The 27,075-nt window shown below is 54.2% G+C and overlaps 1 protein-coding gene and 1 pseudogene across 1 annotated transcript; one reads left to right on the top strand and one right to left on the bottom strand.

Annotated features, from left to right (window-relative positions):
- Positions 1-1,626: 1,626 nt before the first annotated feature.
- NALF2 (NALCN channel auxiliary factor 2) lies at positions 1,627-26,789 on the top strand. Its single transcript, XM_068204635.1, has 3 exons — positions 1,627-2,712; positions 19,986-20,157; positions 20,654-26,789. Exons 1-3 carry the CDS (start codon positions 1,933-1,935, stop codon positions 21,052-21,054), a joined length of 1,353 nt encoding a protein of 450 aa, XP_068060736.1. The 5' UTR covers positions 1,627-1,932; the 3' UTR covers positions 21,055-26,789.
- LOC137482382 (SAP30-binding protein pseudogene) lies at positions 26,244-27,075 on the bottom strand (annotated as a pseudogene).

The raw sequence follows: 27,075 nt of genomic DNA, 5'->3' as shown, positions 1-27,075 counted from the left end.
CCTGGGTTGCAGATCCTTACATCACTCCCGGTGATGTTCAACATTTGTTCGTTCCGGCTGTAAAACCTCTCCTGGCTCTGCACCAGGTATTTCCCTCCCTCAGTGCCTCAGCCAGGGCTGAGCTGCTGGAGCGTGAGCAGCTCACACACCATGGCCTTTGTGACTAATGGCACTAGCTGAGGTGACAGCCCCTCCATGAGAGCCCCTTTGCCATGGGGCTTGCTCTCCCCACAGGTTAGGATGATAAGCAGGAGAAGGATAAAGCCTCTGGTGTCTCCCTATGCCTGCAGGATCCCACTCTCCTGAGGGAGCTCGGGTGACCAGCTCCAGCACCCCATGGCCTCGAAGGAACTGGTTCACTTTGGGACAGAGCTTGAGGAAAATCCCAGGAATAGGAACACCTGAACCAATTCCCACAGCCGGGGTAGTGCCCGAGGCTGAGGATATCTTTGTGGATGGAGAAGGAGCCTCCAAGCAGGCTCTGCCCTCTGTTCCGTGTACACTGGGGTTTCATGTCCATAAAATTATGGAATCATTTAAGTTGGAGAGGCTCTCAGAGACCGCTGAGTCCAACCATCACCCCCCGCACCGCCAAGGCCACCATTAATCCATATTCCCAAGTGCCACATCCCCATGATTTTGATCACTTCCAGGGACAGTGACTTCACTGCTTCCCTTGGTGTCTGTTTCAATGCCTGACCATATTTTCAGCGAAGAAATTTTCCCTAATATCCCACCTAAACCTCCACTTGTGCAACTTGTGGCTATTTCCTATTGTCCTGTCCATTGTTTCCTGGGAGCAGAGCCTGACCCCTCCCCAGCTGTCCCCTCCTGTCAGGGAGTTGTGCAGAGCCAGAAGATCTCCCCTAAGCCTCCTTTTCTCCAGGCTGAGCCCCCTCAGCTCCCTCAGCTGCTCTTTATTTTCCACTCCCAGGGAGCTGATGGTCTCTCAGGGTTTAGCCATGCCAAGAACCCCCTAACAGGGATTTAGGGACATGAATAAGGGATGTCCCTGGAAGCTGCTTTTGCTGCCTGGTGATATCTTTCTGCTCTCTCTTAGTCCCCCAGAAATGGAATCATCGGGGGCTCTTTGTGGGGCTGAGGGTGCGTGGGCAGTGAGGGAACACCGAGCTCTGCTCTTAGGGGACAGCACCGTGTGTGTGGCTGCTGCTGGAGCCCCCAGGGCCCCTCTCCACGGGGACCTGTTGACAACGGGGATGGGGATGGGGATGGGACCAGACTGTGAGGGTGAGGTGAGGATGAGGATTCAAGTGAGGGTGAGGTGAGGGTTAGGATGAGGATGAGTGTGAAGATGATGGCAAGGATGAGGTGAGGATGACCGTGGGGGTGAAGTAGCGGCGAAGATGAGGGAAGGGATGAGGGAGAGGCTGAGGTTGAGGGTGCGGATGAGGTGCGGATGAGGTGACGGTGAGGGTGGAGGTGAGGACGGGGCTGAGCGCGGAGCTGCCGCCGGGGCTGCGGCGGGTGTGCGGGCGCGGGGGTGCCCCGGGCCGGGCGGGCCGGGCCGGGCCGAGCGGAGCGGAGCGGAGCTGTCCTTCAGCACCTCGGCAGCGCCGGCCGGGCCGGGCCGCGGCCGTGCCGGTGCCGGCGGAGCGGAGGCAGCGCGCAGGCGCAGCGCTCGCGGCTCCTCAAGGTGTTGGCGGCGCGGCCGAAGATGGCGACAGACTGAGGGCGATGGGGCCGTGCGGCGGCGGCGGCGGGCGCGGCGCGGCCCCGGCACCGTGCCGGGGCAAGCGGAAAGCCGAGTGAGGGCGGCCGGGGCATGCCCGGGGCCGGGGCCGGGGCCGGGGCGGGCGGCGGCGGCGGCGGCGGCGGGGCGCGGCGGGGGCGGCGCGGGCATGGCGGCGGTGCGGGGCAGGTGACAGCGGCGGCAGCGCGGCGCTGCCCGCCCGCGGCCCGCGCGCCCCCGGTATGATCCGCGGCGCCTGGATGTCCCCCCGCGGGGGCGCCGCCGGCGGGGCCGTGTGCTGCGCGCCGCGCCGCAGCGACAAGCCGGTGGCCGACCCCGAGCGGGCGCAGAAATGGCGCCTGTCGCTCGCCTCGCTCCTCTTTTTCACCGTGCTCCTCTCCGACCATCTGTGGCTCTGCGCCGGGGCCAAGCTGCGGGCGCGGGAGCGGCCGCGGGGCCGCGGGCCGCGGGCGCTGCTGGCGGCCGAGCCGGCGGGCGGCGGCGGCGGCGGCGGCAGCTGCGAGGCCCTGCTGGGCAACCTGAGCCGCGGCCCCGGCGGGCCCTGCCCCGCCGCCCGCGGGGACCTGGACTCGGCGTGCGCCCGGCTGCTCGCCCCGCAGCGCCCGCGGGCCCCCGGCGCGCCCCTGCGCTCGCCCCCCGCCGCCGCCGCCGCCGCCGCCGCCGCCGCGCCCTTCTTCGCCTCGCCCTCCTCCAAAAGGACCTTCCTGCAGGCTTACTTCAGGAACTTCAACCTCTCCTTTTGTGATACTTACACGATCTGGGACCTGCTGCGGGAGATGGCCGGCCCCGACGGCCTGGACTGCAGCCTGGACAACCTGATGGTGGACCTGGTGGTGGCGGCGGCCGGGGCGCTGGACGGGGAGGCCTGTAGCAGCTGCGTCCAGGCGTACCAGCGGCTGGACCAACACGCTCAGGAAAAATACGAGGAGTTCGACCTCTTGCTGGAGAAGTACTTGCAATCGGAAGAGTACTCGGTCAGATCCTGCCTGACGGACTGCAAGGTATGAGGGGGCGTCTCGGGTGAGCTGGGCCACAGCAGGCTTGGTGGTGTGGGGGTACCGTGGTCCCCCTGCTCTGACACCTACCTGCAGGCTGGGATCTCCCTCTGCTCCCCAGACCTCTCCTGGCAGTGGTGGTGAGACAGGTCTGGAGCCCTTGGGAAGGCTGGGACAGGGTGGTGGGACAGAGAAGGCAAAGCAGAACTTGGCCTGAATGAGCACTTGCACATCCCTTCACACCTGTGCACACACAGGCAGCTCCTGTCATCCCACTCCCAACACTCCATTCCCAACACCCTGCTCCCAACATAGTCTGAGCACCCAACTCATGACACCCCAATCCTGACACCCCATCCCCATCACTCCTCTCCTGACACCCCAATCCCACATGCCACCTTACTCCTGACACCCCAATCCCTACTAGCCTTACACACACCCCTTTCCATGTGCACCCCTGTGCACACGGACTGAGCTGGGGCATGTGTAAGGCCCCTCACCTTTGCCTCAGACCTGCTGCTGCTCCCGGGACAGCCCAGGGTTCTGCCTGGCTGTTATTAGACCAGCTGTGACCTGAGATGAACCATGGTACCAGGGCCCCTTCCATGTACGCAGCAGCTGTTTTCCAGCTCTTACACCCTTTTTGCCCTGGGAGCTGGCCCAGGGGTGCTGGAATGTGCCTCCCACCTTGGAGTTCCCTCCAGTGTCACTGACTGTCCCCAGCCCCGGGGCACAGTCTCTGTTCTGAAAGCTGATGGGTTGGTTGTGTCTCTCAGCATCAATGGGATCGAGGCTCAGTATGGAGCCATCTTCTCTCCAGATAAGAGTTGTGGTTGGATCTCCATTGGACCCCCAGTGTGGTTCTGCTGGATGCTCTGTTCTTACAAGCCCGTGGTGCCTCCAGCTTCCACCTGCTCCAAGCTGCCTGACTAACCTGTGCACGCTCCCTCCAGGCATCACCTCTGGGAAGTGCAGTGGTCTCCATAATTACACCTGCTTCCCTTTCTCAGAGCTGTGTCTTGGGGTGTGTGACAGCATTGTCCCCACAGGGATGGTGGCAGAGCTTTCTCTCTGGCAGTACCACAGGGTTGGCTGCTCCTCTTCTGGGACAGGAGTTTTGAGGGACACTTGGATCCTGGCCACTACTCCAAGGGTCACTTTTGTGGGGAGCTGGGTTTGAGCAGGAGCTTGTGCTTGCGTTCTGGGCCCGGGCCAGGCAGGTAATTACAGTCTGCTTCCCAAATTCCCCCTGTGGTTTCCAAAGGACGTCATATTCAGCCTGCTCTGAGTAGTTTGGTCCTGCTGCTCCACTTCCACAGGGAGTTTGGTGCTGTCCATTGTGCTGCTCCTGCTTCCAGGGGCCCAGCAAGATCAGGATCTCCCTGTGCCATGTCTGGTGGAGCATAAACATTCCAACTTCAGGCTTAGCTTCCATCTCTGCTGGGAGACCCAGAGAGAAAAGCGAAAGAGTTGAGAAAATAATCATTATGTTGGGTCTTCAAAGTATGTAGAAACAGAACCGTGCTTTGATGAGTCTCCATTAAGTATCCCTGGGTTTAACATCCTTCATGGGAGAGCAGGAAATGTGCTGGGGAGATGCAGAGCTGGAGGTAGTGGCAGGACTTATCCTTCTGAACTGGTTCCATGTCATGTCAGTGCATCCTTAGAGCATCTGTGAGCTCCAACCTTGCATTCCACAGGCAGCACTTGGGAAGCAACAGGAGGCAGGAGCAGCAGGGACAACCTATGCACATTCCCCTGGGCCACCCACTGGGAAATTCGCATGGGAGTGCCCAGTCTACACGCTCCCACCGGAGCCCTCACAGCTCCCATCCTTTTGGTTGCTCCTGAAAAATCAGGCTGCTTTTTTTAAGGCCATTCACTCCATATTTATGTGTCTTACTCCAGCCTTTCACATCCATGAGACTCAGCTTTTCCCTCTCAGTGGTTGTTCCTCATCTGTGAATTGAGGCTAATACCAGACCCCTCCAGCAGTGTGGTGACGAGCGAGTCTTGGCCTGATTTTGAGTCCTCTGGTCTTGAGCAGGGACTACAGTTACTCATTGCCTTGGAAAAATGTGGCTGGTGGGATTTTTGAAGCAGTTTGAATTTGTGATTCCCATCCAGATGCTGGATAATACCTGTTTGTGAGGGATGGCAGGGCTATTGCTTGATGGTGACAACATCTGAGAGCAAATAACAGGAAAACAGCAGATGAGTGGAGGAAAACAGTGGAATGTGCAGCTTGGCCAGTGTGAGAGCTCCTGCAGAGCCCTCACAGCAGGATTCTGGCTTCAGGAGCTCTGGAACTGGAGAAACAAGATTTAAATGATAATTCTGGGACATGGGACCGTGGGAGCAGGGCTGAGTGTGGAGGGTTAGTGCTGCATCCCATTCACATCCCTGCCATTCTGTAACAGCAGCTGGAAAATTGAAGATGAGGAAGCACAGCAGCTCCAGCTCACCTGCACACAGCCTCCCAGCCTCCCTCTGCTGAGCCACGGATCCCTCTGGAATTTGGTGCCTAAGAAGTGTGGCTCAGTAGACAGCTCACAGGGAGCTCTATGTCAGCCAAACCACTCTGGTGATTTTGGCTCTTTTTTCTACCTGATTTCAAACAACAGCAACACCAAATCCCAACTGGAGCTGCCAGTTCCTTCCTATGGCAGCAGGTTTCACCCTGAGCTAAACATTTGGAAGCGTGTAAGTTTTGTGGATTGGTTTCAGGAGACACATAATGCCCTTTTAAATCATCTTGAGAGCTGCCCTCAGGTTTGGGGAGAAAAGGCAGGTCCTGCCAGGAGGGGAAACAGCATCCTAGGCATCCCAACCCCAGATTTATCTATTGGAATAAATCAGTTGAGCTCCATTTTCTTCATGCGGGAAAAGCCGAATTTTTATTCACGTAACTTACTTTATACAGTTTTAACAGACCTCATGTGCAACATCTATTACCTGGTAGTTTTCTTACTGCTTCATTTGTTGGTCAGAAGGTGATTTGTGTGTACATGCTAAGATCCAAGTTGTTTACATTTTTCTGTTGTGGTTTCTCATGGAACAGATGTAACATTTATGCAGGTCCACTTATTTTTCACCCAAAAAAGGTTGTTACATTAAAGAACTGTTCATACCCAGATAGTTTTCACATGGGAACTTGCAAAGTACTATCTGCACTTAGAAGAAATGACAGGCTAGCTATTGATTTAACAGAGCAGGCCTGATTTTATGAGGCCTTTCTTTTATAATTTCTCTACCTGTCTGCAACATCCGTCTGTGCCCAGAGATTGGGGAAGACTGGACCAAAGTCCTCCTGGGAGATAGGAATCCCATGGAATAGTGGGGTCTGTGTGTAATTCAGCTGCTGAGATTATTCAGTGCTGTCATATTCTCCCTTTTTATTTTCTGCTTGGGGATCATTCCTGGGCAGATCCCACTTTCTGCATATGTTGTTATTCCCGTGCAGCACCATCACCTTCCAAATCACTCCCTGGAAATGTTTCATTTGTTACTCTTCCAACTGAAACCAGAAACCCCTGTGGCTGAGAGACAGTAAACCGTGAAGATGCACTTCTGGGGTTTATTGTTTGCATTTCCCATTTGGTGGGATTTTGGAGGTCTGGCTCCTACAGGGACGCTCATGGACAGGGGCACCGGCATCCTGTGGACAGGAGGAGGACAGGGAAGTGGGTCCACAAGGTCCATACATCTTCTCAAATACTTTTCACTTCGTGCTGCGAGGATCTGCCTGCCAGCTGCTGGGTCCTGGTGCTTGATAGAGATGGTGTGGATAAAAGGTGGAAAATGCCTGTGTTTTTCTGAACATAAGAGGGAAAAGTCATTATTTGAGTCAGGAGCAGCTGCCAGCCGCCTCCATCTCGCCTGTTGCTGTGTAACTTGTACCCTTTGTCACTGCAAGACACAATGAACTTGGTGCACTGAGCAGTTGTGGGGACACTTTGGAGCATACTCCAAAGGGTCTTGAGGAGGTCATGGGCCGGGGACATGGATGTTGGACTCGAATATCCATCAGGAAATGTGGGGCAGCAGCAGCACTCAAACTGTCAGCCCAGGCTTTGCAGAACTTAGTGCAGGAGGAAATCGCTGTCCCTCCAAAGCAATGTCCTGAGGGATGTTTACGGCTCATTTGTGCCTTTTCCCATCTTTCCAAACAGGAAAAGAGCAGTGTTCCTCCAGCTCAGACACCACCAGATGAGAGCTTTGCTCATGCCAAGGCCAAGCTCTGCATGCTGGCTCCCGCCCCAACAGCTCACAAAAGTGCCCCCTCCCACCGGTCCTGGGGCAAATCAAGATCTATGGGACAAAGCCTGCAGAATTAAGGAGTCATTAGGCTGCAAGAAACAAAGCTGTGTCGAGAGAAGGGCTGACAGGCAGGAGGGGGCTGGCAGCAGAGCTGGGCAGGCTGGGCTGGACAGGAGCTGTAGCATCTCAGATGTGATTAGATTATCAGGTTTCTCTGCGCACGGGCCCGTGGCTGTGGGATCTGGTTCTGCACCTCTGGTTTCCCCGGTACCCCTGGCAGGGCAGGAGTTCACTCCCGAGGCTTTGCTGGTGTTTCTGTGCCGCAGGTGCGCAGTGATGCATTGAGAAATGGAGGCTGTTCCTGCTCTGGCATCAGCCCTGGCACATCCCACACAGAGCAGGGAGCAAATCCCCAGTGCCCAGGTTCAGCACCCTCTGGGGTCCTGTTTTCTGGCTCTTGTTTAACCAGGAATAGCATCAGCAATCAGCATCCATACAGCACATCCCTCCCTGTGGAATATCCTCTGGAAACCTAAGCCTGCTGGCACCAGGAGCTTTGGGAACACCATGTCTTGGGGTTATCCCAGTGCCAGGGACACCTCTTGGGGGAACCAAAACAGTGTTTTACCTTCACTAAAGTAGCTCAACTTGAGTTTTTTTGGGCTGGGCTTATCCAAAATGCTGCAAACCTGGTGCACTCCTGCTCTGAGCCTGGATGGCTCCTTGCACGGAGGGAAGGTCCCTTGAGAACCACGGCAAAAGTGGTTTCACCAAAACCTTGTGGTTTTTTAAGGTTACTAAGTTACTTCAGGTTTTTTAAGGTTGCTAAGTTACTTTAGCAGTGAGGCTTCCAGAGAATTTATGGATGGGTGACTGCAAAGTTGCACCCTGGACCTGGTCTCCTGTGGAGCATTTGGTGCACCAGGAGCAGCAGGAGAAGAGAGGTTGCTCCCACCCACCTGTGTCAGCTCCAGAGCTTCTCCAGAACCAGCCTGGCCAGTGAGGTGTTTCATGAGGTGAAAAAAGGTTCCAGAGTGAATTCGAAAGTAGTTCCAGCAGATCAGTGCAGTCATTTGGCAGCTTGAGCAGGAGCACATGGACAAGCTTAGCCAAGTGTGCAGCTCCATGTTCCCCACCCATTCCATGGGAACAAAGGGAATTTTTTGCAGCCTTGCACAAAGATGTGGTTCAGTTGTATAAAGAATTTGGGCCAAAGGACCGTGGTGGGTTTGGTCTGCAGGTGCTGTGGCTGCAGCCTCTGGCACAGCCCATTTCCAGTGCCTTGTGTCTGGTACCTCCTCGATGCTTGAAAATTGAGATCAAGGCTTGAAAAACAGGAGAAACAAAAGCTGAACTGACGGAAGGAGTTTGCCCCCTGGAATAAAAGATGTGGAGGTGTCAGGAATGCCAGTGGTACCTGGGATTTGGAAGGGCTGCAAGCCAGCTGGGAGCGGGGATGCTCAGATGGTTCTTGGACAGTCCTGAGTTTTGCTTGGAGACATCTCAAGCTGCCTGTGAGTGTGTGGTAGGCTGGAGGCCGAACCTACACAGGTGCTGTGGGATGAGGCGGCCTCTGGTGGGGTCAGGGTGTGAATGGGAGGGATATTGGGTGGTTTTTGGCTGCCTCTTTGCTGTGGTTGTCTGTCAATCCTTGTTGTCTGCCTGTCCTCACCTCTGTCTGTCAGTGGTGCTGCAGAGACACCCCACAAGTTTCCCAAGGCAGCAGCAGGTCTCCGTGGAGCAACAGGCAGGTCAGCAAATGGTGCAGGGACAGCGAGGGAGGGTGACATCTCTCTCCATCAAACTGTCACCAGTAGCTCCAAGTGCCACAGGCTGCGGTACCGGTTCCTGCTCCATGTGCTCCCAGCTGTGCCTGCTGCCATCAGTGCCAGATGCAAGCCCACGTTTTTCTCTGTGTGTGCCCATTCCTGGGAGCATGGTGGGCACAGGAGCTTCACCAGCAGAGCGGATGAGCTTCTCAGAGATGCCACCCCAGCAGCTGGAGATGGAAAGTATCCTGCTGCTCTGTGTGGTACAGGAAGGCTCTGGGAGTCAGGAGCTCAGCAGCATGTGCGATATCAGCAGTGTGAGATCTGGGAAAACAGCACGACCCCAACCCCCGTGCAGTGCACATCCATTGTCACAGGCTGCTTGTGGTTGTCCAGATCAGGGCTGTCTTGCCACGCTGCTTTTCCTACCAGGCAGTGATATCTGCTCCCCATGGACAAAGGGAACTGCTGGTGCCACACTGACTTCCAGCCCCATGTGCATCCCAGGGAGAGGAGGCAGCACCTCCTACACCAGTACCAAGAGGTGGGAGAGGATGCACAGGGTGTCTGCTTGAACCCAGCTGGACCTGCCCTCACAACGGGCTTCACCTGGTCCCTGCCTGAGGACAGGATTCTTTTCCATCAGGAAAGGAGCTGTTCTGCCCAGCGGGGATCACACATGGCCTGGCCTGACCCCAGTGCTGGGCAGTGCCAAGGATCCCACACAGAGAGAGCTTGTCAAAACATCCCACACCCCCAGGCCAGTCCCTAGGGGTGCCCCACAGGCTTTTCCTCTGCTGTGGGCTCCAGAGCTGCCCTCCAGGGTGGGAGGCAGGCAGGTGGCAGAGGCAGGATGTACTTGGCTGCCGGGGGCTATTCCCGCTGTCACCTGGATGCCATTAGGATGCGACTCATGCCTGGCTCCACGCAGGAGCTCAGCTCTGCTGTCCTTTGAAGGGCAATGACTCAGGGACAGCAAATCTGTGAATGAGACACGGAGGCTGCCTGGGCAAGAAGTAGCCATCTGTCCATGCTGCTCCAGCCCTATTCCCGTGGGCAGAGCCGGCAGCTGCCTGCCTGGAATGGCTTGCCTGCTTCAGCTTCACTCCTCTTCCCAGCTCCTGGCTTTTCCTTGGGACCTCTCTCCAAGCCATGCTCCTGGGGTGTCACAGGAAGAGCAGTGCTGGCAGCATTGGCACCCCCAGATGCTGCCAACGTGGCCACTCTGTTAAAAAAGCAGCATGAAATGGCCTCACCTGGCAAGGATTTGATTTTCCAGAGCCCTGCCTGTGCCAGCATCCTGGTGTTCCTGGTCCTGGCTGGAGAAGGAAATGCCACCTGCCCTGCTCATCCTCTTGGGAGTAACAGATACACGTGTTTGGCATCTTGGCTGGAATTTTATCCCTGCACGGCAGCTCTGCAGCACTGCTGCTGGGGGAGGGTGCAGATGGACAGGAGAGCAAAGGTAGAGCTGGAGAGGGGGCCTGGAAGGGGCTGGGATGCGGATTTTCGTGGTGAGGGGTGTGCCAGCTCCTGGGTTTGCACAGATCAGGAAGCCTGGAGCACCCTGAGCCTGCAGGCACGAGTCCAAGCATTTCCCACTGCTGGTGGTTACAGAGGGAGAGGAGGCAAGTGGAATTTTCTTGGAATTTTTGAACAGACGCAGTTTGGGAAGGAGTGACCAGTGCTGGCAGAGCAGGAGCCGTGTTTGTGTCTTTAATGTAGTAAGTTCAACTCCCTTCAGACCTGGGCATCTCCCTGACCTCTTGGTCTTCAGTGTCATATTCCTTGGAGCTGATTGTCTTCTGTGTCGTTTTCCATGGAGCTGGATGTGGAGAGGAAGAATCCACAGGGTGTGTGTAGAGGGAGCAGTGTTTTCCTGCCATGCTGTGTTGCTTGTCTCTGATCCTTCCTTGCTCTTCTGTTCAAATGAGACTGTCAGGAAGCACCAGGAGCTCTGGGATGTCAGCCTGGCTCAGAGTGTGGTCCTGGGACCGCTCTCCAGACACCCCTTGCTCATGGAAATGCAGGGGAAGCACTTCCACTCTGCAGAGCATCAGGGACAGGGACAGGGAGAGCCCCAGCCTGTCCTGGGCTCGCTCCAGAGGAGAGCAGCAGGAATGGGCTTCCCTGCAGTTGTGCATCCCTTGGTATTCTCTGTCTGAGGAGCGATGCCAGCCGGGAGCGCTGCCTGTTGCTCACCACAGAGACTGAGAGTTACCCTGGGGCTTTCCTCCCCTGGAAGGGAGCAGGAGATTTCTGCAAGTGCTGTTCAGCCAGGGAGAGAAAATCAGAGGTTGCAGCTCTTGGGTCTGACATGAGCCATGGCCTGTTGTGTGTCTCCAGCAGTAAGAGCTGCCAGGATTGCTGATAAGCATCTCAGAATCATCTTTGCTTGCATTTAAGGGACCTGTGGGCACAAGTTGAGGTGGCTGCAAGACCCAGCATGAGCATGGAAAACTGTGCACTTCCCTGTGACCATGGAAGGTGCCCAGGAGCTGGGATGCTCCTGTCTCCCCACTGTTTGCTCCATGAGGGAGCGAGGATGGGCCAGATCCTTCTGCTTGCCCATCTCTGTGGGGTGCACAAGGATGACAGGAGGGACCAGTTTCCTCCTGCTGCCTTATATCCTATCCCATTCCCACTCAAGCCAAGTGGCACCTCACAGGATGCTGTGCAGGGGGCTCTTGGCAGGGTACAGGACTGGGCTGTTCCATAAGCACTGGATGCAAGATAGCCCTGCTGTGACAAGCCCTGTCTGGGCTGGACACTCACACCATCCTGAGAACAATTTTGCAACCTTACCACTTCCTTGGAAGGGGGATGAGCGCAGAAACTTCTCCCTCACCCCCATCACTGGTGGGTAATTTATGGCTCGTGGCACTGAAGTGTCTCGCCTTTATTTTTTTATATCCTATCTAATGTAACAGGATGTTCTCATTAGCTGTATAAATGTTTAATCCACTTTTGAATCCTGCTAAGCCCCTGGCTGCAGCAGGATCTAATGGGAGTGAATTCCTCAAGCCATCCTAATGGATTGCAGGGACCTCACTTTCCCTCTGTCCCCAACTCCATCGTGTTCAGCTTCAGTTTTGCTGAGGTCTTTAATTACTTCTTAAGTCATTGGGCTGGTAGGATGGGCTGGTATCTGACCCACTGTGGGCTGGCAAGTGAGGGATGGAGCTGCTGGAGTGAGTCCCAAGGAGGCCATGGAGCTGCTGCAGGGCTGGAGCCCCTCTGGAGCCAGGCTGGGAGAGCTGGGGGTGCTCACCTGGAGAGGAGAAGACTCCAGAGAGACCTTAGAGCCCCTTCCAGTGCCTAAAGGGGCTCCAGGAGAGCTGGAGAGGGACTTGGGACAAGGGATAGAGGGACAGGACACAGGGAATCACTTCCCACTGCTAGGGGTTGGGATTAGATGGGATACTGGGAAGAACTTTCCTCAGAGTGTTGTGACACCCTGGAACTGGAGGCCTGGCCTCCCCTCTTCCACCCTGGGGCATGGCCATGTGGTGTCACAAGGACAGAGCCCTCCAGATGCCAGGGAGAGCTGCTCTCTCCCTGGCCACCAGCTGTTTGTCCCTGTCTCCTGGTGTCCGCCCCCTTCCCACACAAACCTCCAGACTCCAGCTGGCCTCGCCTTCCTGACAAGCTGCTCTTCTCTTCTCTAAAGCCCAGCCAAGACCCTTTTTGAAAGGAGAGCACAGAGCAGCAGCCTGGATTAACTGCAGCCTGGGAATACTGGTCCCTCTGGCCTCACCGTGCTCCTGGGCTGGAATCCTGGGACAGAGACTGGCTGTGCCTGGGGTCTGGCAGCAGTGCCCACGGGCAGCCCACCATGGCTGGGCCACCGTGTGCCAGACACTGCCAGGGAATTCCCAGGGTGAGTAGAGGGAACACACACAGGATGTGAGGAGGGGGGACTGAACAGGAGACTGACATCAGGAATGCTGGGATAAGAGCTCCCATGTGTGAGCAGAGCACTGTCACCCTGTGCTCACCCCCTTGGAGAGAGGATGCATCTACCCCGAGGTGGAGTTTGATAACGAAATGGAAATATTCCATGGGAATTGGGATGTTTTGTTGCAGTGATCTGGGATCATGAGCCTCCTGCTGGGGGCTGTAGGAGTGGTCAGGCAGGGCTGGGTGGCTGGAGTAACCTCCAGCCAGATCCCAGCCTGCACTGAGAAAAGTGGGAGCTGTGGTGGGAGGGAAAGGGCTACAGACACTGCTGGGCAGGGGCATGGAGCAACCTGTGAGATGCATGGAGACAGACACTGGCTGTGGGAAGCAGGAGGATCTGGCAGTGGTCACTGCCTTCCTGTTCATCCAGCTGTGCCATTAATTACTGTGATTAATCAACAGGCACAGGCACATGGCCGTGTTGGGATGCCATGTGCTCTGTCCTCTCAGCACAGGAGCTGTCAGAGGTGTCCAAAGCGAGTCCACAAGCTCTGCTCTTCCAGGGAATGTTTCCTGCTTTGGTACAACCACGAGCACAAGCTCTTCCTCCTGGGCTTGTTCCAAGGGCAGTGTGGCATCTGGTGGGATGAGACCAGCCTGTTCCCTGGGCTCTGCACACAGCAGCCCTCGGTGCCATGAGAAGATGAGCAAAGCCAGGAGGCTGTGACTGTGGTGTCTGTCCCCTGAGAGCATTCCCAGGGCTGGGAGCTGGCACTGCCACCTCCTACCCAGAGCTGGGAGCTGTCATGGGCTGGGAGCTGGCACTGCCACCCCCTGGCCTATCACCTGTGGGTGCTGGGTGCGTGTGTGCTTGCAGAGACAGGTTGGGGTGCTGGTTCTCCCATTTTTTCCCACTCCAGTCCTTCCCAAGGCATGTGTTGAGCTGCCTGATATCGTGACATAATGTGACAGTTGTTACCTGGGCCTTGAGTGTGTCCAGTGTGTGGGGGGTCACACTTTAAAGCTATTTTCTCTTAGTTTTGACCTATGAGCACCTGGGGCATTGTGTGTCTCAGACTGGGTTTGAGTGGCTTGGAGGGGGAAATCTGGGGCTTTTCTCTCTAAAAGAAGGAGCATTCAGACAGTCTCTTTAATCCAAGAACTGGGAATTAAAGCTAAAATGCTTTATTTTTAAAATGAAAACAAAAAGTTTTAAACTTTAAAACTATCAGCTGCTTCATGAGGTGATGGAGTGGTGAGTGAGTAGCTCTGACAAGTTGCTTCCAGGTAATTTGGGAGTGACGTCATCACTCAGGTCAAGGGATATGGTCTGGTCCTGTGGGATGTAGATGGGAAGGCACAGTTTGGGAGTGCAGAGGATGTTCCACTGCCCAGGACCTTCCTGGAGGATGAGCCTGGTCAGTGCCAGACCCAGACCCCCTGTGCCCAGAACGACACACAACAAGCAGGATGCAAACTGGTGTCATGGATGGGATGGCTGGGGGAGAACTTATGGGAAGTCCAACCCTGGAGAGGAGTGGGCTGCAGGGTAATGGAGAGCCTGGAATGGGCATGCACCAGCCAGCTCTGCAGCTCAGTGTGGAGTTTCCAGTGGTGCTTGAGGAACACCCACTCCAGTTGGGATTCCCACCAGTGCTGTTCCCTGCAGCCTGCATGCATCCATCCCCACTCCCCCATCCCCATCCCTGTCCCAGGCATTCCTGCTGGCAGCCCCATCCCAGTGCCCGCTGGAGCTGGGTACAATGGGCAGAGGCTCCCCTGGCTGGGAAACGGAGGAGCTGCGGCTCCAGTGCTGTCATCGCCAGGCAAAAGGCAACTTTATATTAAAAACGAAGGAAAAACAATACAAATCCCATAATCCTGTCCAGTTGTTGGGGTTTAGGGTTGGGTTGGTGTTTTTGTCCCCTCTCTCCTAACCCAGAGCATGTGAATGTGTCAAGGCAGGGATAACAACTCCAGAAGTATCAAAGAAACCAAAAATCAGCTGTTCCAGAGATGATGTTGGAACAGCCCATAGCAAGGAGAATTTTTAAAAAAGCCTAAAAAAGCTCCACATTGTTCCTGTCTGAGTTAATTGAATACAGTGGTAATTGGACATTGCAGATGTGTTTGTGACTCCTCCTGGCTGGCCCTGGACCTCAGCATTCCCTTAATCCTCTGCCATCCAAGGGGGCTCTTCTCTCCCCCCCAGCCTGTCCTGCTTCCTGCGCTGCATCCTCATGTGCCAGAGCTTGGAGAGCTGCCCAAGCGGCTCATTAGCAGTGCTCATTTCCCTGTGTCCAAGATTAATGAGGCACAGCCACTCCAGATGCTCCTCTCAGACCAGGATGGAAAAGTGAGTCCCAGGAACTGCTCTGGGAGGAGAGGGGGCTGTTCCAGGCTGGGGGTCTGGCAGGGACAGGCAGGGATTTTTCTTCCCCTCCCTGCTGGGAGCTGGGTGCACCCAGTGAGAAGAGGGAAAAGAGGAGAGTCAGGATTGCAGGGCCCAGCTTCCAGAGTGATCCTCACCTCTGGTCCAAGCATGCTCCCAGGTCTCCTTCTGAGGTTAATTTTGTAGGGAAAAAACTCCCTGTTTCCCTCTCTGTCTTCCAGAGTGCATCTCCCCCTTCCAGAGAAGTGGAATTTGGGCTGGGGATGCTACCCCAACCCCTGCTTAGTAATTAATGAGAAGGGTTTGTTATGTTTGTGCCATTAGCAGGATTTTCCTTGGGGAAACTTCCAGAGCATTGATTCCTGTTCAAATGGGAAAAACACAGTTTGTTGTGTTAATTACAGCTGGCATTCCCAGTGGGCATCCAAACTATCCTAAGCACTGCATCCTCTGCAGTGGTGGTGTGTCCTGAGAATGCTGCTCCATTCCTGCTCCTTGGTTCTCCCAAAATGTAGCTGGGATGGTTCCACAGGCAGTGCCAGTGTTTCCAACATACTGGCAGCAACTGGACTGGCATTCAAGTGGCCAGATTTGTGCAGAAATCCTAAGGACACAAAAAGACTTTGGAAAAGCTGTTTGATGGGGAATGCAGTCCTGGTACTGACAGGAGACAGGGAATAGTGCAGGCAGGGAAGAACTCCCATTTGGCACAGAATTCCCTGTGAAAGCGCCATCCCTCTGACTGCTGCTTCCAGATCCCACTGGAAGTGTGAGCAGACAGCCTAATTCACTATTAGAAATCCAATTCATTTTGGGTTTTTTTTAATTTCTTTTATGATGAGGTTTTTCATCCCACCTGCAAAATTCCAAAGCCTGTCCTCTTCCATATAAATTGGGTGTCTGAAGTTGGCTCCTTTCCTAGGCAGCCAAATTCCGTGTGCTTTCTCAGAGTCATGCAGCCAGTCCTCCAGAGCTAAAAATGCAGGAAGAGGGCACCAAACTGGAGCTATTTTGGAGTTGAGGTCACTAATTCACTTGGCCAGGCTGGAGATCTGCCAAAAGCCAAACCAGAATGGCAGGAACACTGATTGCAACCCAACCCGCTTCCTGAAGAATCCAGAGAGGGCAAGGATGGAAACCAGGGAGCTTTCCTAGTTGATGTAAGCAGGGAATAAATTTCTCCTGTCTTAAATTCTCACATGTCCTTTTTAACAGCAGAACTAAGGAGATTGTGTGGGGTAAGCTTGGAGATACCAAAACCTTGAGCATCCCAGGGAATTTGCTCCTTGTCTGTGACATGGATCTCTGTGTGTGAGTGATGGGACGACACTCGGATCTCCTGGAGATCCACCTGTGTCTCAGCCTGATCCCAGTGGAGTGGAAGAGCCCTGCTGGACCAGCAGGTGTTGCATGTCTCTGTTTTTGAGTACACACAGTTTCCATCCTGCAGAGCCGCAGGAATTCCTGCTGCAGCACCTGGAGGATCTGCCACAAGGGAATGGCAAGCTCTGGCTGGGGTCAGTGCTTCCCTCAGGGAAGGCAGGTGCTCTGGAAAGGGAAGGAAGAATGGCAGGCAGCCAGGGTATCCTGGTTCAGGTTCTGGATGAGTGCTCCAGCTCTGCCCTCCCCAGTGGTATCACCAGTTTCACCAGCTCCTTGCAGTGTCTTCTTCCCTATTTTCATTAAATTAATGAAAATATTAATTAATTGTGACCCCAACCCTCTGCCAGACTTCCCTGATGGGAATCATCACAAAAATTTTAGGGGGGATATGTGTGGATCTATGCAGACCCTGCTTGTGCCAGCTGTTTCCACACGAGAGCAGGGTGAACCCAATCAGCTTCCTACAAGTTCTGGGAAATTTCCTATTCTGGCTGCGTTTTCCACCCAAATCTGGAGCTGGGAGAGCTCAGGTGACACCCACAATCTCTGCTGGAGCACTCAGAGTACCCTCCATGCCGGGCTGCATGTGAGCCCAGGTGGGAGCTGGGATGTGACAGGGATCTGGGAAGCAGCGTGGGAGAGTCAGAGCTGGGAAGAAGACTGGCAGGAAATGAGAGTGAGTAAATCAGCCGAGCTTGCCTGAGTTGTGACTAAAGGGGGAGCGTGAGACATCTGCAAATATTAGAGATGTGTAAACACGGAGCAGGGAGAGGGAATGGTGGAGGGAATGATTGAAGGGAGTGAACTTTTGGATGGAAAAATGTAGGTCAAGTATGAAGGAAAACTTGTAGGCAGTGAGATAAGTGCTGTAAAACAACCTCCTTGGGAAGCACGAGGAAGTCCCACTGATGGAGATGTTTATCCTAAGGCAGATGAGGGCTGGAAAAGCGGCTGAGCTGGAGGGATGGATCCAGGGTGTCCATCCCAGATGGGCTGGGCACACCAGTGATGTCCATCCAGCTCCTTGTGTGTTCATAATTCCCCTTTAAAATGCAGGCTGGTTGTGGTTTAATTAATCCATCCAGATTTTAATCCTGAAAACTTCATGGCTTTGGGAGGAATTCACCCACCTGACATCAGCCAGTTCAAATTCAAGCAGGTCATTCACAACAGCTGTCCAAAATCCTGGATGGTCACCAGGGGAAGGAGAAGCTTATCCAGCCACTCGCTGCCAGACACTCCGAGGGTCAGGGTGTTCTCAGGACGCCTTCTCCTTGTTGCTCTAAAGGCACCCCAAATAATTAAGGTAATTAATAAGGCCTCTCTCTGTTTTGCTCCAGATTACACTGGAGTGTGTCTGGAGTGTGTGGAAACAACAGCATCATGTCCAGGCAGAGACTTGTTGAGTTCTCAGATTGGAATAAGGATATGGTTTGTCTGAATACATCCCGGGCAGTCAGTGGGTGCTTTGGAGCCCATTGTACACCCCCTGGTGCTGTGTCCCATCAATGTAAAGTGTCGCTGTCCCCTGAGCTCTCTAACCCTCCTTTACATCCTGTTGAGATTCCATAGCATCAGTGACAGGTCCTGCTTTTCCAAACAGAGAGAAACTCATGGTGCCTGCAGAGGGCCGTGTGCCACCCACTGAGGGCTCCTGCTGTGTCCTCTTTGCTGTCTCCATGTCTGCTTGCTCCACACACTGTCCCCAAGGGAGCAGAGGCCATCAGGGAGAGCACGTGTTGCAGTGGGGGTTGTGACCCCTCTGGAGCACGGCCTCTTCCTCCTCGGCTCTAGGGAATCAGCTCAGGTAGATCATGCAGTCATAGAATGGTTGGGGTTGGAAGGCACTTAAACCCATCCCATCCCACCTCCTGCCACAGTCAGGGACACCTTCCACTATCCCAGGGTGCTCCAAACCCCATCCAGCCTGGCCCTGGACACGTCCAGGGATGACATGTTCAGGGATGCAGATCCAGACCTCGAATCTCTCCTGCTTGTGTCCTCACACTCTGCAGTCATTCCCTCCTCTGGAGCTGTTCCACTGTGTCCCAGTAATTAACATCCAACAGGACAAGGAGAACAAGCACCTGAATTCCCACATCCCAGGGGCCAGCCCTGGCCACAGTACTGGCGACTGCTCCAAAATGTTCACTCCATAAATTGTGTCCTGGTGCCCAGTAAACTTTTTGGGATGAAAATTTCACCAAAGCTAACACAATTCTGTGAAAATTCTGGCTTTTATGATTTGGCATTTTCCAGGAAAAAAAAAACAAACTAAAATAACTTGCCAAGAATTTCCCAACCAGCTTTAATCCTGATACACCACCATGGGCCAAAGAAACAATGATAAGGATCTATGAAAACCATGGGGAAACAAAGTGATGGGTTTAAAGCCTCAAGAAAATGAAAATGCAGCTGGAAAGTGGAGCAGGGGATTTCTTTAAGCATGCCAAGGAGGGAAACTCATTCCCTTTGAATCACAGGGAGCCCTTTCTAGCTGGTTTCAAAGGAAGTTGGATGTGGTCGTGGAATGACCGTGGTGCTGTGACTCGTATCCTCATGAGTTCATGGATGAGCTGGAAGTGCCACGGGTTTCTTGCAGCCTGAGGAATGATGCACACCAGGAGCTCTCCCTCCCTGTCTGCTGCGGCCAGTGGAGACAAACAACTTCCCCCATGCCTGATGCTGGGGAGATAAGGGAAATTTGGGAATATGGTTGTAACTGAGGCCATCTGGGCTATGCCTGGCTGGAAGGGAAGAGGACTGGACAGGCTGGAGAGGCAGGGAACGTGGTACAGCCTTGCAGTCACAGCTGAACCCCCAGGGTGCTCTTGCCTCTGGAAATGTTGCCAAGCACAGCTTGAAGTATCAGGAAGGTGAACAGAGCACATGGAGAGACCTGTACCACTGGTACATCCCAGTGCCAGAACATCCATAGAAAACGAACAAGTTTCCCCTTTCAGCCAAAATAAATGGTACAGCAGAAGTTCCAGATGTCAAGGAATCGAGAATCTCTCCCAGGACTTGGTGGGGAAGGTAAGGAAGGTGTTATTTGGTGGCAGAGAGGGACAAGCCTGAGGTGCAGTGGCTGTGTGTGCTGCATCCTAGCTGCTTCTGTCCAGCAGCTTTTCCAGCAGGAAATTTCCAGTAAAGACCAGCCCATGATGTGTTTTGCTGTCCCATGTTCTGAGCTGATGGGGGCCAAGGCATTTTAGAGGAGGTGTTGGGGATGTTTTGGGGATAAGGAGGACACTCTGGGACAGGTGATAAGCAGCGTTTGAATTTTTGTGCGAAGGACTGAGTTCTTGGGTTACTGATGTTGGCAGAATCTGCCACAATGCCTGTCTGTAGGGGACACTATTCCATGTCGTACTTAGCTTTATTTTTATGGTGGATTTAGCTGGATAGACGAGTTCCACCATTGTTACACTTCACTGGGTTGTTTGAATCCATCGCTGTTCAACAAATGACCCCAATACACATTTCCCACAAGAGCTGGGAGCTCTCCCGTCCCTTTTCACACTATGATGCTCCAGCTGTCCCGGTGATGTGTCCCTCTCCATGATTTCCCCCAGGCTGTCTACAAGGCGTGGCTGTGCTCCGAGTACTTCAACGTGACCCAGCAGCAGTGCCGGCAGCGGATCCCATGCAAGCAATACTGCCTGGAGGTGCAGACCAGGTGCCCCTTCGTGTTACCGGACAATGATGAGCTGATCTATGGAGGTTTGCCTGGCTTCATCTGTACGGGTAAGGAGAGCCGGGCTCACACCGGGCACGGCATGGGGGTGGTGGTGAGCCCTGGGGAATTTCCAAACCACTCCCCGGGTTTGGAAGGCTTGCCGGGGTGGATGGGAGGAGGGGCAGTGTGAAAACATTGCCTGATGCCAAAACGTGGCCATCCCAAGGGTGGGGGGTAAGGGGTTAATGGAGGCACAGCAACATCTCAGCACAGGAGGTGAAAGTCCTACCTCTGACTGAAAGCTAAAGCATGGAGGGAGCTGCAGGTGATGGATTAAAGCAGGGTGGGGATATTGAACTGCTGTGAGCAAGATTTAGGGAGCCCTGAGCTCGCCTTGCTGGTGTGTGCAGGCTCACAGACGTGCTGGGGCCAGTCCCAGGGGGTGTCTGGATGTCCTGGTTCTCAGGTGTGCCCATCCCACAGCAGGTGGGCACCAGGGCTCGCTTCCTCTGCAGCCTCATCCTCAGTGTCCCGCTGACCCCTCCTCCTGCTTCCTTCCTGCAGGGCTGCTGGAGAACCAGCTGCCCAACGAGGAGGCCAAATGCTGCGAGGTGCAATGGGACTCCTGCGAGCATCCCCCAGACAGCAACGAGGACACATCCCCCAAATCCACAGCGTCAGAGTCGCTCCATTTCCACCGCCACGACCCCCACCTCCATCACCAGAGGCAGAACCACTACCACCTCTACCACCACCACCACCACCAGTACCACCAGCCTCGCTCCCCGTCCTTGCTGCCGGTCTCTGCGGGGTCTCGCCTCGGCAGCAGCAGGATCAGACTGTGCATGCTGGTCCTGATGCTCCTCCACACCATGGTGTCCTTCTCGAGCGTGCACGGCGGCGCTGGGGGGCTCGGCCTGGAGGCCCCGCCCGCCCTGGAGGAGAGTGTGGCACGGGACGAGTGACACAGAGGGCAGAGCTGACCTCCAAGGAGAACGCCAGATCTTTTCCCATAAGGGGGGCACATGCTATTCCTCCAATGGGAGGCACGGGATTGGGGGTGGCACACACGCACCCCCGCACATCCCCCAAGAGCTGCTCGCGCGGGGCATCCCCGTGGTAAAGAGTCTCTAACGCGCACAGGGCTGCGGGACCCGGCGCCAGAAGGGTTCGGGCAGGGCCAGCATTCCCGGCCCCACAGGCGCCGGGAGGGCAGGAACGGCACGGGGGCAGGGGGACCGAGGGGAGGGGTCCCTGGGAATCGAAGGGTGTCCTCATGGGACTGCCGGGTGTCCCCCGGCCGCTGCCGCGAGTGCCTTGAGTGCCCGCGCCTCTCTCACCCGCGCCGTGCCGAGGTTTGATGGTCAGCCCAGCCCTCGTTCCTTTTCTCCTGGGTGTGAATCCCGAGGGAGCAGGCGGAGGGGCAGCACCTCCCGGCACAGGCCCACTCCTGTCCCAGGGAAAAGCCACTGGGGCTCGGGTCAGAACCATCCTGGTGGGGCACAGTGTCCTCAGTGCCGTGCTGCCTCGCTGATGGCTTTTGGGGACAGGAGTGGGACGCTGTGACACTGCACTGTGGTACCACTCGGGGTTGGTCTCACTGCATCCCAGCCTGCTCCTCCAGCCTGGCCTTTCCTGCTCCTCTGTGCGAGGACAAGGAGAGGGAGGAGGCATGGAGCAGGAGAGATGTCCCCAGCATTCCCACATCCGACTTTGCAAAGTGTCCTGATGATTTGGTGTAACCTTTTTTGTTGTCCTCCCTGGCTGGTGGGACTGATCTCAGTGAGGAGTTGGGGAGATGTGACTCCAGCAGCACACAGGCTGTGAGGGAGAGGGATCCCATGTGGCAACAGTTGGATGCAGGGAATCCCAAAGGCATCCTTCCATGCTTCCCAGCTACAAATCATTGATTGGATGGCAGGAGGACTGGGCAAACGGGCTGGAGAAATCTGGCTTGGAGGGAGAGTCTCCCACACAAAGAGGCACTAATAAAGCCCAGCTAGGGAGGAGCATTTTTGTGAATAGTTTAAATCCGTGGATGCCCCCAGATCCGGAAATTTCTGGGAGCCTAGCTGGACTTGGCTGGGCAAGGTGCTGGCTGGTGTAGCCTCATTTGGCTCACTTGGGGTAGTTTTTTAACCTGAGCTCAGCATATCCAGGGATTCAGCCCCAAACAAACATCAGATCCCTAGGATCCAATCCCCAGGACATTTCCTAGAAAACTCCCAATTCTCCACCCACCCACCAGAACTGTTCCCAGCATGGACACTGCGAGGTGGTGCCTCCAGGCCAGGCACCAGGGGCTGTAATTTGTCCTGGGTGCAGGCAGAGAAGGAAGAGAGGGTGTTTTAGCACAAGGTCACAAGTTGGGTGTGAACCCAGTCCCTGCTCCCATAGGGACTGGGATGGTCCCTCTGTTTCCAGGCTGGCTCTTGACAGGAACCTACAGCAGAGCCCTGCATGGGTCACTGCAGGAGACAGGGATGGAGCAGGAGGAATGTCCTACATCCCAAATTGATCCCAGATCCCTATAAGGGTTCAAGAAGTCCCAGAGTTGATGACCTGTAGGAGTTCTGTGGTTTCTGGTCTGTTGAGGTGAAGCAAAACCAAGCAGGGCCCTGTGAGCAGAGCCCCATGAGCAAAGCTACTTCCTGCCCGGCTGGAAGAAGGAAGTACCAGGCATCTCGTGGGAAGCACACGTTTCCTGACATTTCCAGCCCATTTCCAGACCAAAGAGGCTCTGAGAAGCAGCTGAATGTTTGATTCCTGCTTTGACTTGAATCTCAGAGCTTTGGGATGATGTTTACACACTACCAGTTGCCTGTTCCCAAAGTCCTGCAGAGATGAGGCCTGTGATCCCATTGTCCCATGGTTTTTGGGGTGGTGCTCATGGAAGATTGAGAGTGTTTCCCAAGCAGATTTCCTTGCTACTGCCACCCAAAAAGTAGGATGTCTCTCATTTGACTATTCCTCATGACATCTGTGTAATTTCAGCCTAGTTTACACCAATCAGAACAGTTGGACACGGAGCAGTTCTGCAAACTGGGATCCAGTCCCTTGGTTTTCTGTGAACAGTAGGTTGTGGAGCTGCTCTGTCAAGGAGCAAGAGCTCCCAGGCAGGCCAGGGGAGGGAGCACAGCCCCATCCGTGCCTCCAGACAGCCGGATCCCAAAGGAAATTAGATTTCTCCTGTACTGTCAAGAGTTAAGCTAATTCCAGGCGCCCCTCTCAGAGATAGACTGTGTCCAATCTTGGAGCAACTCATCGGGAGAGAGAAGAATAGCCCAGTGTGGTGCGTCAGCAAGTGGCCCTGAGTCACTGGCCCTGTTCATTGTGTCATGTGTGACACTGAGCAGCGCTGGCGGGCGCAGGGTGGCCCGGCCTTAGTCCTTGCACCACATCCGGATCTGGCACCACCCTGAGGGATGTGCATCCTTCTTTCTGCCCTGAAGCCCTTGTGTCCTACTGGTGATGGAACATCAGGCCAGGCTTGGGGGTGGTGATGGGTGATGTGGGATTCCCAGAGAAGCTGTGGAAGTGTCCAAGGCCAGGTTGTACAGGGCTTGGAGCAACCTGGTCCCGTAGGAGGTCCCTGGTCCCTGCCCGTGGCAGAGGGTGGAACAGAATGGGCTTTAAGATCCCTTCAACATAAACCATTCCATGATTTGCACACAGCTGCAGGAGTGAGATCCAACAACCCAAGTCATCTTCAGGGGGTGCCGGCCTGGATTTGCTGGGACCTGGGAGCTCTGAGAAACAGTTTCACCTTCCCTAACACCAGCTGGAGGCTTCCCTTGGGAGTTCAGGAGCATGTGTTGCGTCCCAGTAAATCAGGAAGTGGAGCCAATTCAGAACTGGGCTGGTTTGGGTGGCTACTGGGGAGGTTTGAGCCTCATCCACCAGAAGTGAGGAGGACTCCAGGACAGGAGATCTATGTGTTTCCCAGGCCAGGGCTGCCAAGGGGTGTTCCCAAGAGGACGAGATGCCAGAGAGAGCGCATGGGATGCAGATCCACTCTGGGAGCGTGGGATGGACTTTACCTGTTACAAGTGGGAGGAAAGTGCTGGGTCTTCCCAGAGCGAAGCTTTGGCAAGATCTTTAGCAAGTCTGGGCTGCTGTCAATAAGTTCTGTGGTTTTAGGGCACCATATGCTGCATTCAACACTTTGCCAATCTCCTTAAACAGCTCCAGACAAGGCTGTTCCCAGAGCAGGAGCAGCTGGAAGTGGTGTATGGAGCAGTCCATCATCAGGAGCCCATCAGATAAAATTCCTGCCTTTGGTCTGACATTGCAACCTCCTAATCCTCCATGCCCGAGTACTCTGGCTTTGCTCTCTGAGAGAACAGCCCAGGAAGCAGACGGTGACATTGCCTCACTTAACACCACTGGCATTAGTTTTATTAAAAAATGGAGGGAATGTGCCTGGAAAAGGAGCAAGTGTGCTTGAATAAAGAAGGACTGTGCCTAGATAAGGAGGTGAAGGGCTTCCTTACCCTGTGTCTCCAGGGAGGCTTCACCCCAAGCCCTGTGTCCACCAGAGTAGGGGCCCTTTGCAATCCCAAATGCTTTCCACATTCCCAAAGCCACCTTGGAAAACATGAGCTCTAAATGATTTATCCTACCAGGAACTTAAACCCAAGGAGCTTTGTCCTTTTCATCCAATGATCTTATCTATTCTCCCTAAAGAAGATGCCCCATGTTGGGATTAATATGTAAAATTCAACTTTTCCTTCAGGGGACAAACTTCTCTTTGCTCAGAGAAAATTCCCAGTGGGAAGCAGTGATTCCTCCCTGGTGAGGGGGTTTCTTATCCCCAGGGAAGTGGGGGATGATGATGTCTCCACAAGCTCCAGGTGTGGGCAGAGAGAAGGAGCAAAAGGAGTCAGGTCCAGCGTTATTCCCGGGTTTTGCACTTTCATGTAGCTGCCAGTTGTACAAATTAATTAAAAATAACTGAAGAAAAATCCCAAAGAAAGGCCCCGCTTCCTCTGGGGAACATTAATCATTAGCTGAGTCTTTTTCTTATGAAAATACAGATCCATGGTAGCCCCAGGCAGAAGATTCCCAGGGAGAGCCCTCACCATTCGTGCTCGGAGTTAGGGAAATCGCTTTGAAAGCATCTGACAACTAAAGCAGAACATGTTGAGTAACTTGGCAACACTGGGAAAACATCTGGAACTGGTTTTTCTTCAACACATTTTGCTTTGCTTCAAGAGGAGATGTCAGGGCAGTTCATTCACTGCCACTCAGGGCTGCGGGCGGGGCCCAGAGATGATCGGCTGCTGCCTGGAGGAAGAGAATAAAGGGAAAATCCTAGGTATCTGCTGCTCCTGGTCAGGATCCTGAGAGGCCAGGCCATGGAGTGTCCCTGTGCTGAGCTCTGCAGGTGCCTTCTGGTCTCTGGTGGCACCGAGCATGGTGGTTTGGGATGGATTGTTAAGATGCCTGGAAACACTGTGGCTGCCCCATCCCTGGGAGTGTGCAAGGCCAGGTTGGATGGGGCTTGAGCAAACTGGGATAGTGGAGTGTCCCTCCATGACAGGGAGTGATACTGCATGATCTTGAAGGACCCTTCCAACCCAAACCACTCTGGGATTCCATGATTTCCAGAGCCAAAGGGAGTAAGGTCCCATAGCCCAGATTACCCTCAATTTGTGATTCATCCTAATCCCATTCCTGCTGCTGTCTGGGAAAGGAATGCCTGTAGGGCTTGGTGGAGACAATGTCAGGACAGAAACATTCCTGGATTTTGCCAGAAAGTGATGGGGCAGTGTACTAGTTTGAAAGCAAACCAGCGGGAGATTCCAAGTCAGAACTACAATTTAGTAGGAAAATTAAAGGCAGTAGTACAGAAACACTGGCTTAGACTGATAGAGTCAGAATAGACTTGACAGCCTGTTGGTCAGAGTGGTGGTAGCAGTCCGGTTAAATGGTAGCTCTTGGAGTGATGGATGTGGTTCTGCTGAAGTGGTGATCCCATAGAAAGATTTGGTCCTTCCCTGGAGGTCCAGTGGTCGTTATGGAGCTCTTTTCCTCTGGAGTCCAGTGGCAGTGCTCCTGTGGTGTTCCAGGCTTCAGATTATATCCAGGAAGGAATGTTTGGTTCTTCCCCTAAGGGCAGGGGAGCTCACAATGAGATGATGTAATTTTATGAGTCATTATTTGAGACCCTTCCTCAAGACATGTCACTTGCACCTCCTCCTCTTCTTCTGGGCATCTCCCACAGTGGTGCTGGATGTTGTGGTGGTTGTGGAAGCAGCGCTTCTTGTTGTACCTTTTTTAATGCCAGTCACAAATTCAATCTTTGTACATTCTTTCTTGGCCTTCTTCAATTTGTCCATCTCGTTCTTCTGGGCTTTAGCTAGTGCCTCATAATATGAATCCTCTGACCAGCTGTGAGGATCAAACATGTCCTTTGGGTAATTTGTACCAATTTCATCAATGGAGCAAAACTGGATCGGCTTTTCATAGATGCTGGGGTTGCAAAAGTCCTTTTTGTTCTGGATGATGTAGTTTGTATCTATGCCTTCTTTCATTTTCCACTCATACAGCTTTTTAATTTTATCCTGCAATTGGTTAGAACATCTGCCAAGAGGCTCAGGAGGGATTTTGATCTCATCTGGAGACATGTTCCACACTCTCTCTGAAAAAGAAGCAACCAGCTCCTGATGATCTCTTTCCTCCACTTCTCGGAATTCCTTTAGGTCACTAACCTCAGGTTTTTCAGTCTGTGAATTGTCACCTTCTGGCTTCCTGCTGTTTCCATCATCCTCCTCTTCGTACCCTTCCTCATCCCCATGCAGGTGGGTGAAGTCACCTTCTCCATACCCAGCTGACACCAGGCCTCCTTTCTCCCCCATGGGCACTTCCCCATCGCTCCCAGCCGTGCCGGCCTCACCATCCTGCTCTGGGTCCAAGTCCTCAGTGTAAACCTCCAGCAAGGACAGAGCGCTGCGCTTCACCGCCACCATCTTCCAGGAGTGCCC

This window comes from Anomalospiza imberbis, chromosome 14 (genome assembly GCF_031753505.1).
Source record: "Anomalospiza imberbis isolate Cuckoo-Finch-1a 21T00152 chromosome 14, ASM3175350v1, whole genome shotgun sequence".
Taxonomy (NCBI): domain Eukaryota; kingdom Metazoa; phylum Chordata; class Aves; order Passeriformes; family Viduidae; genus Anomalospiza; species Anomalospiza imberbis.
This window is presented reverse-complemented; position numbering and strand designations above follow the sequence as displayed.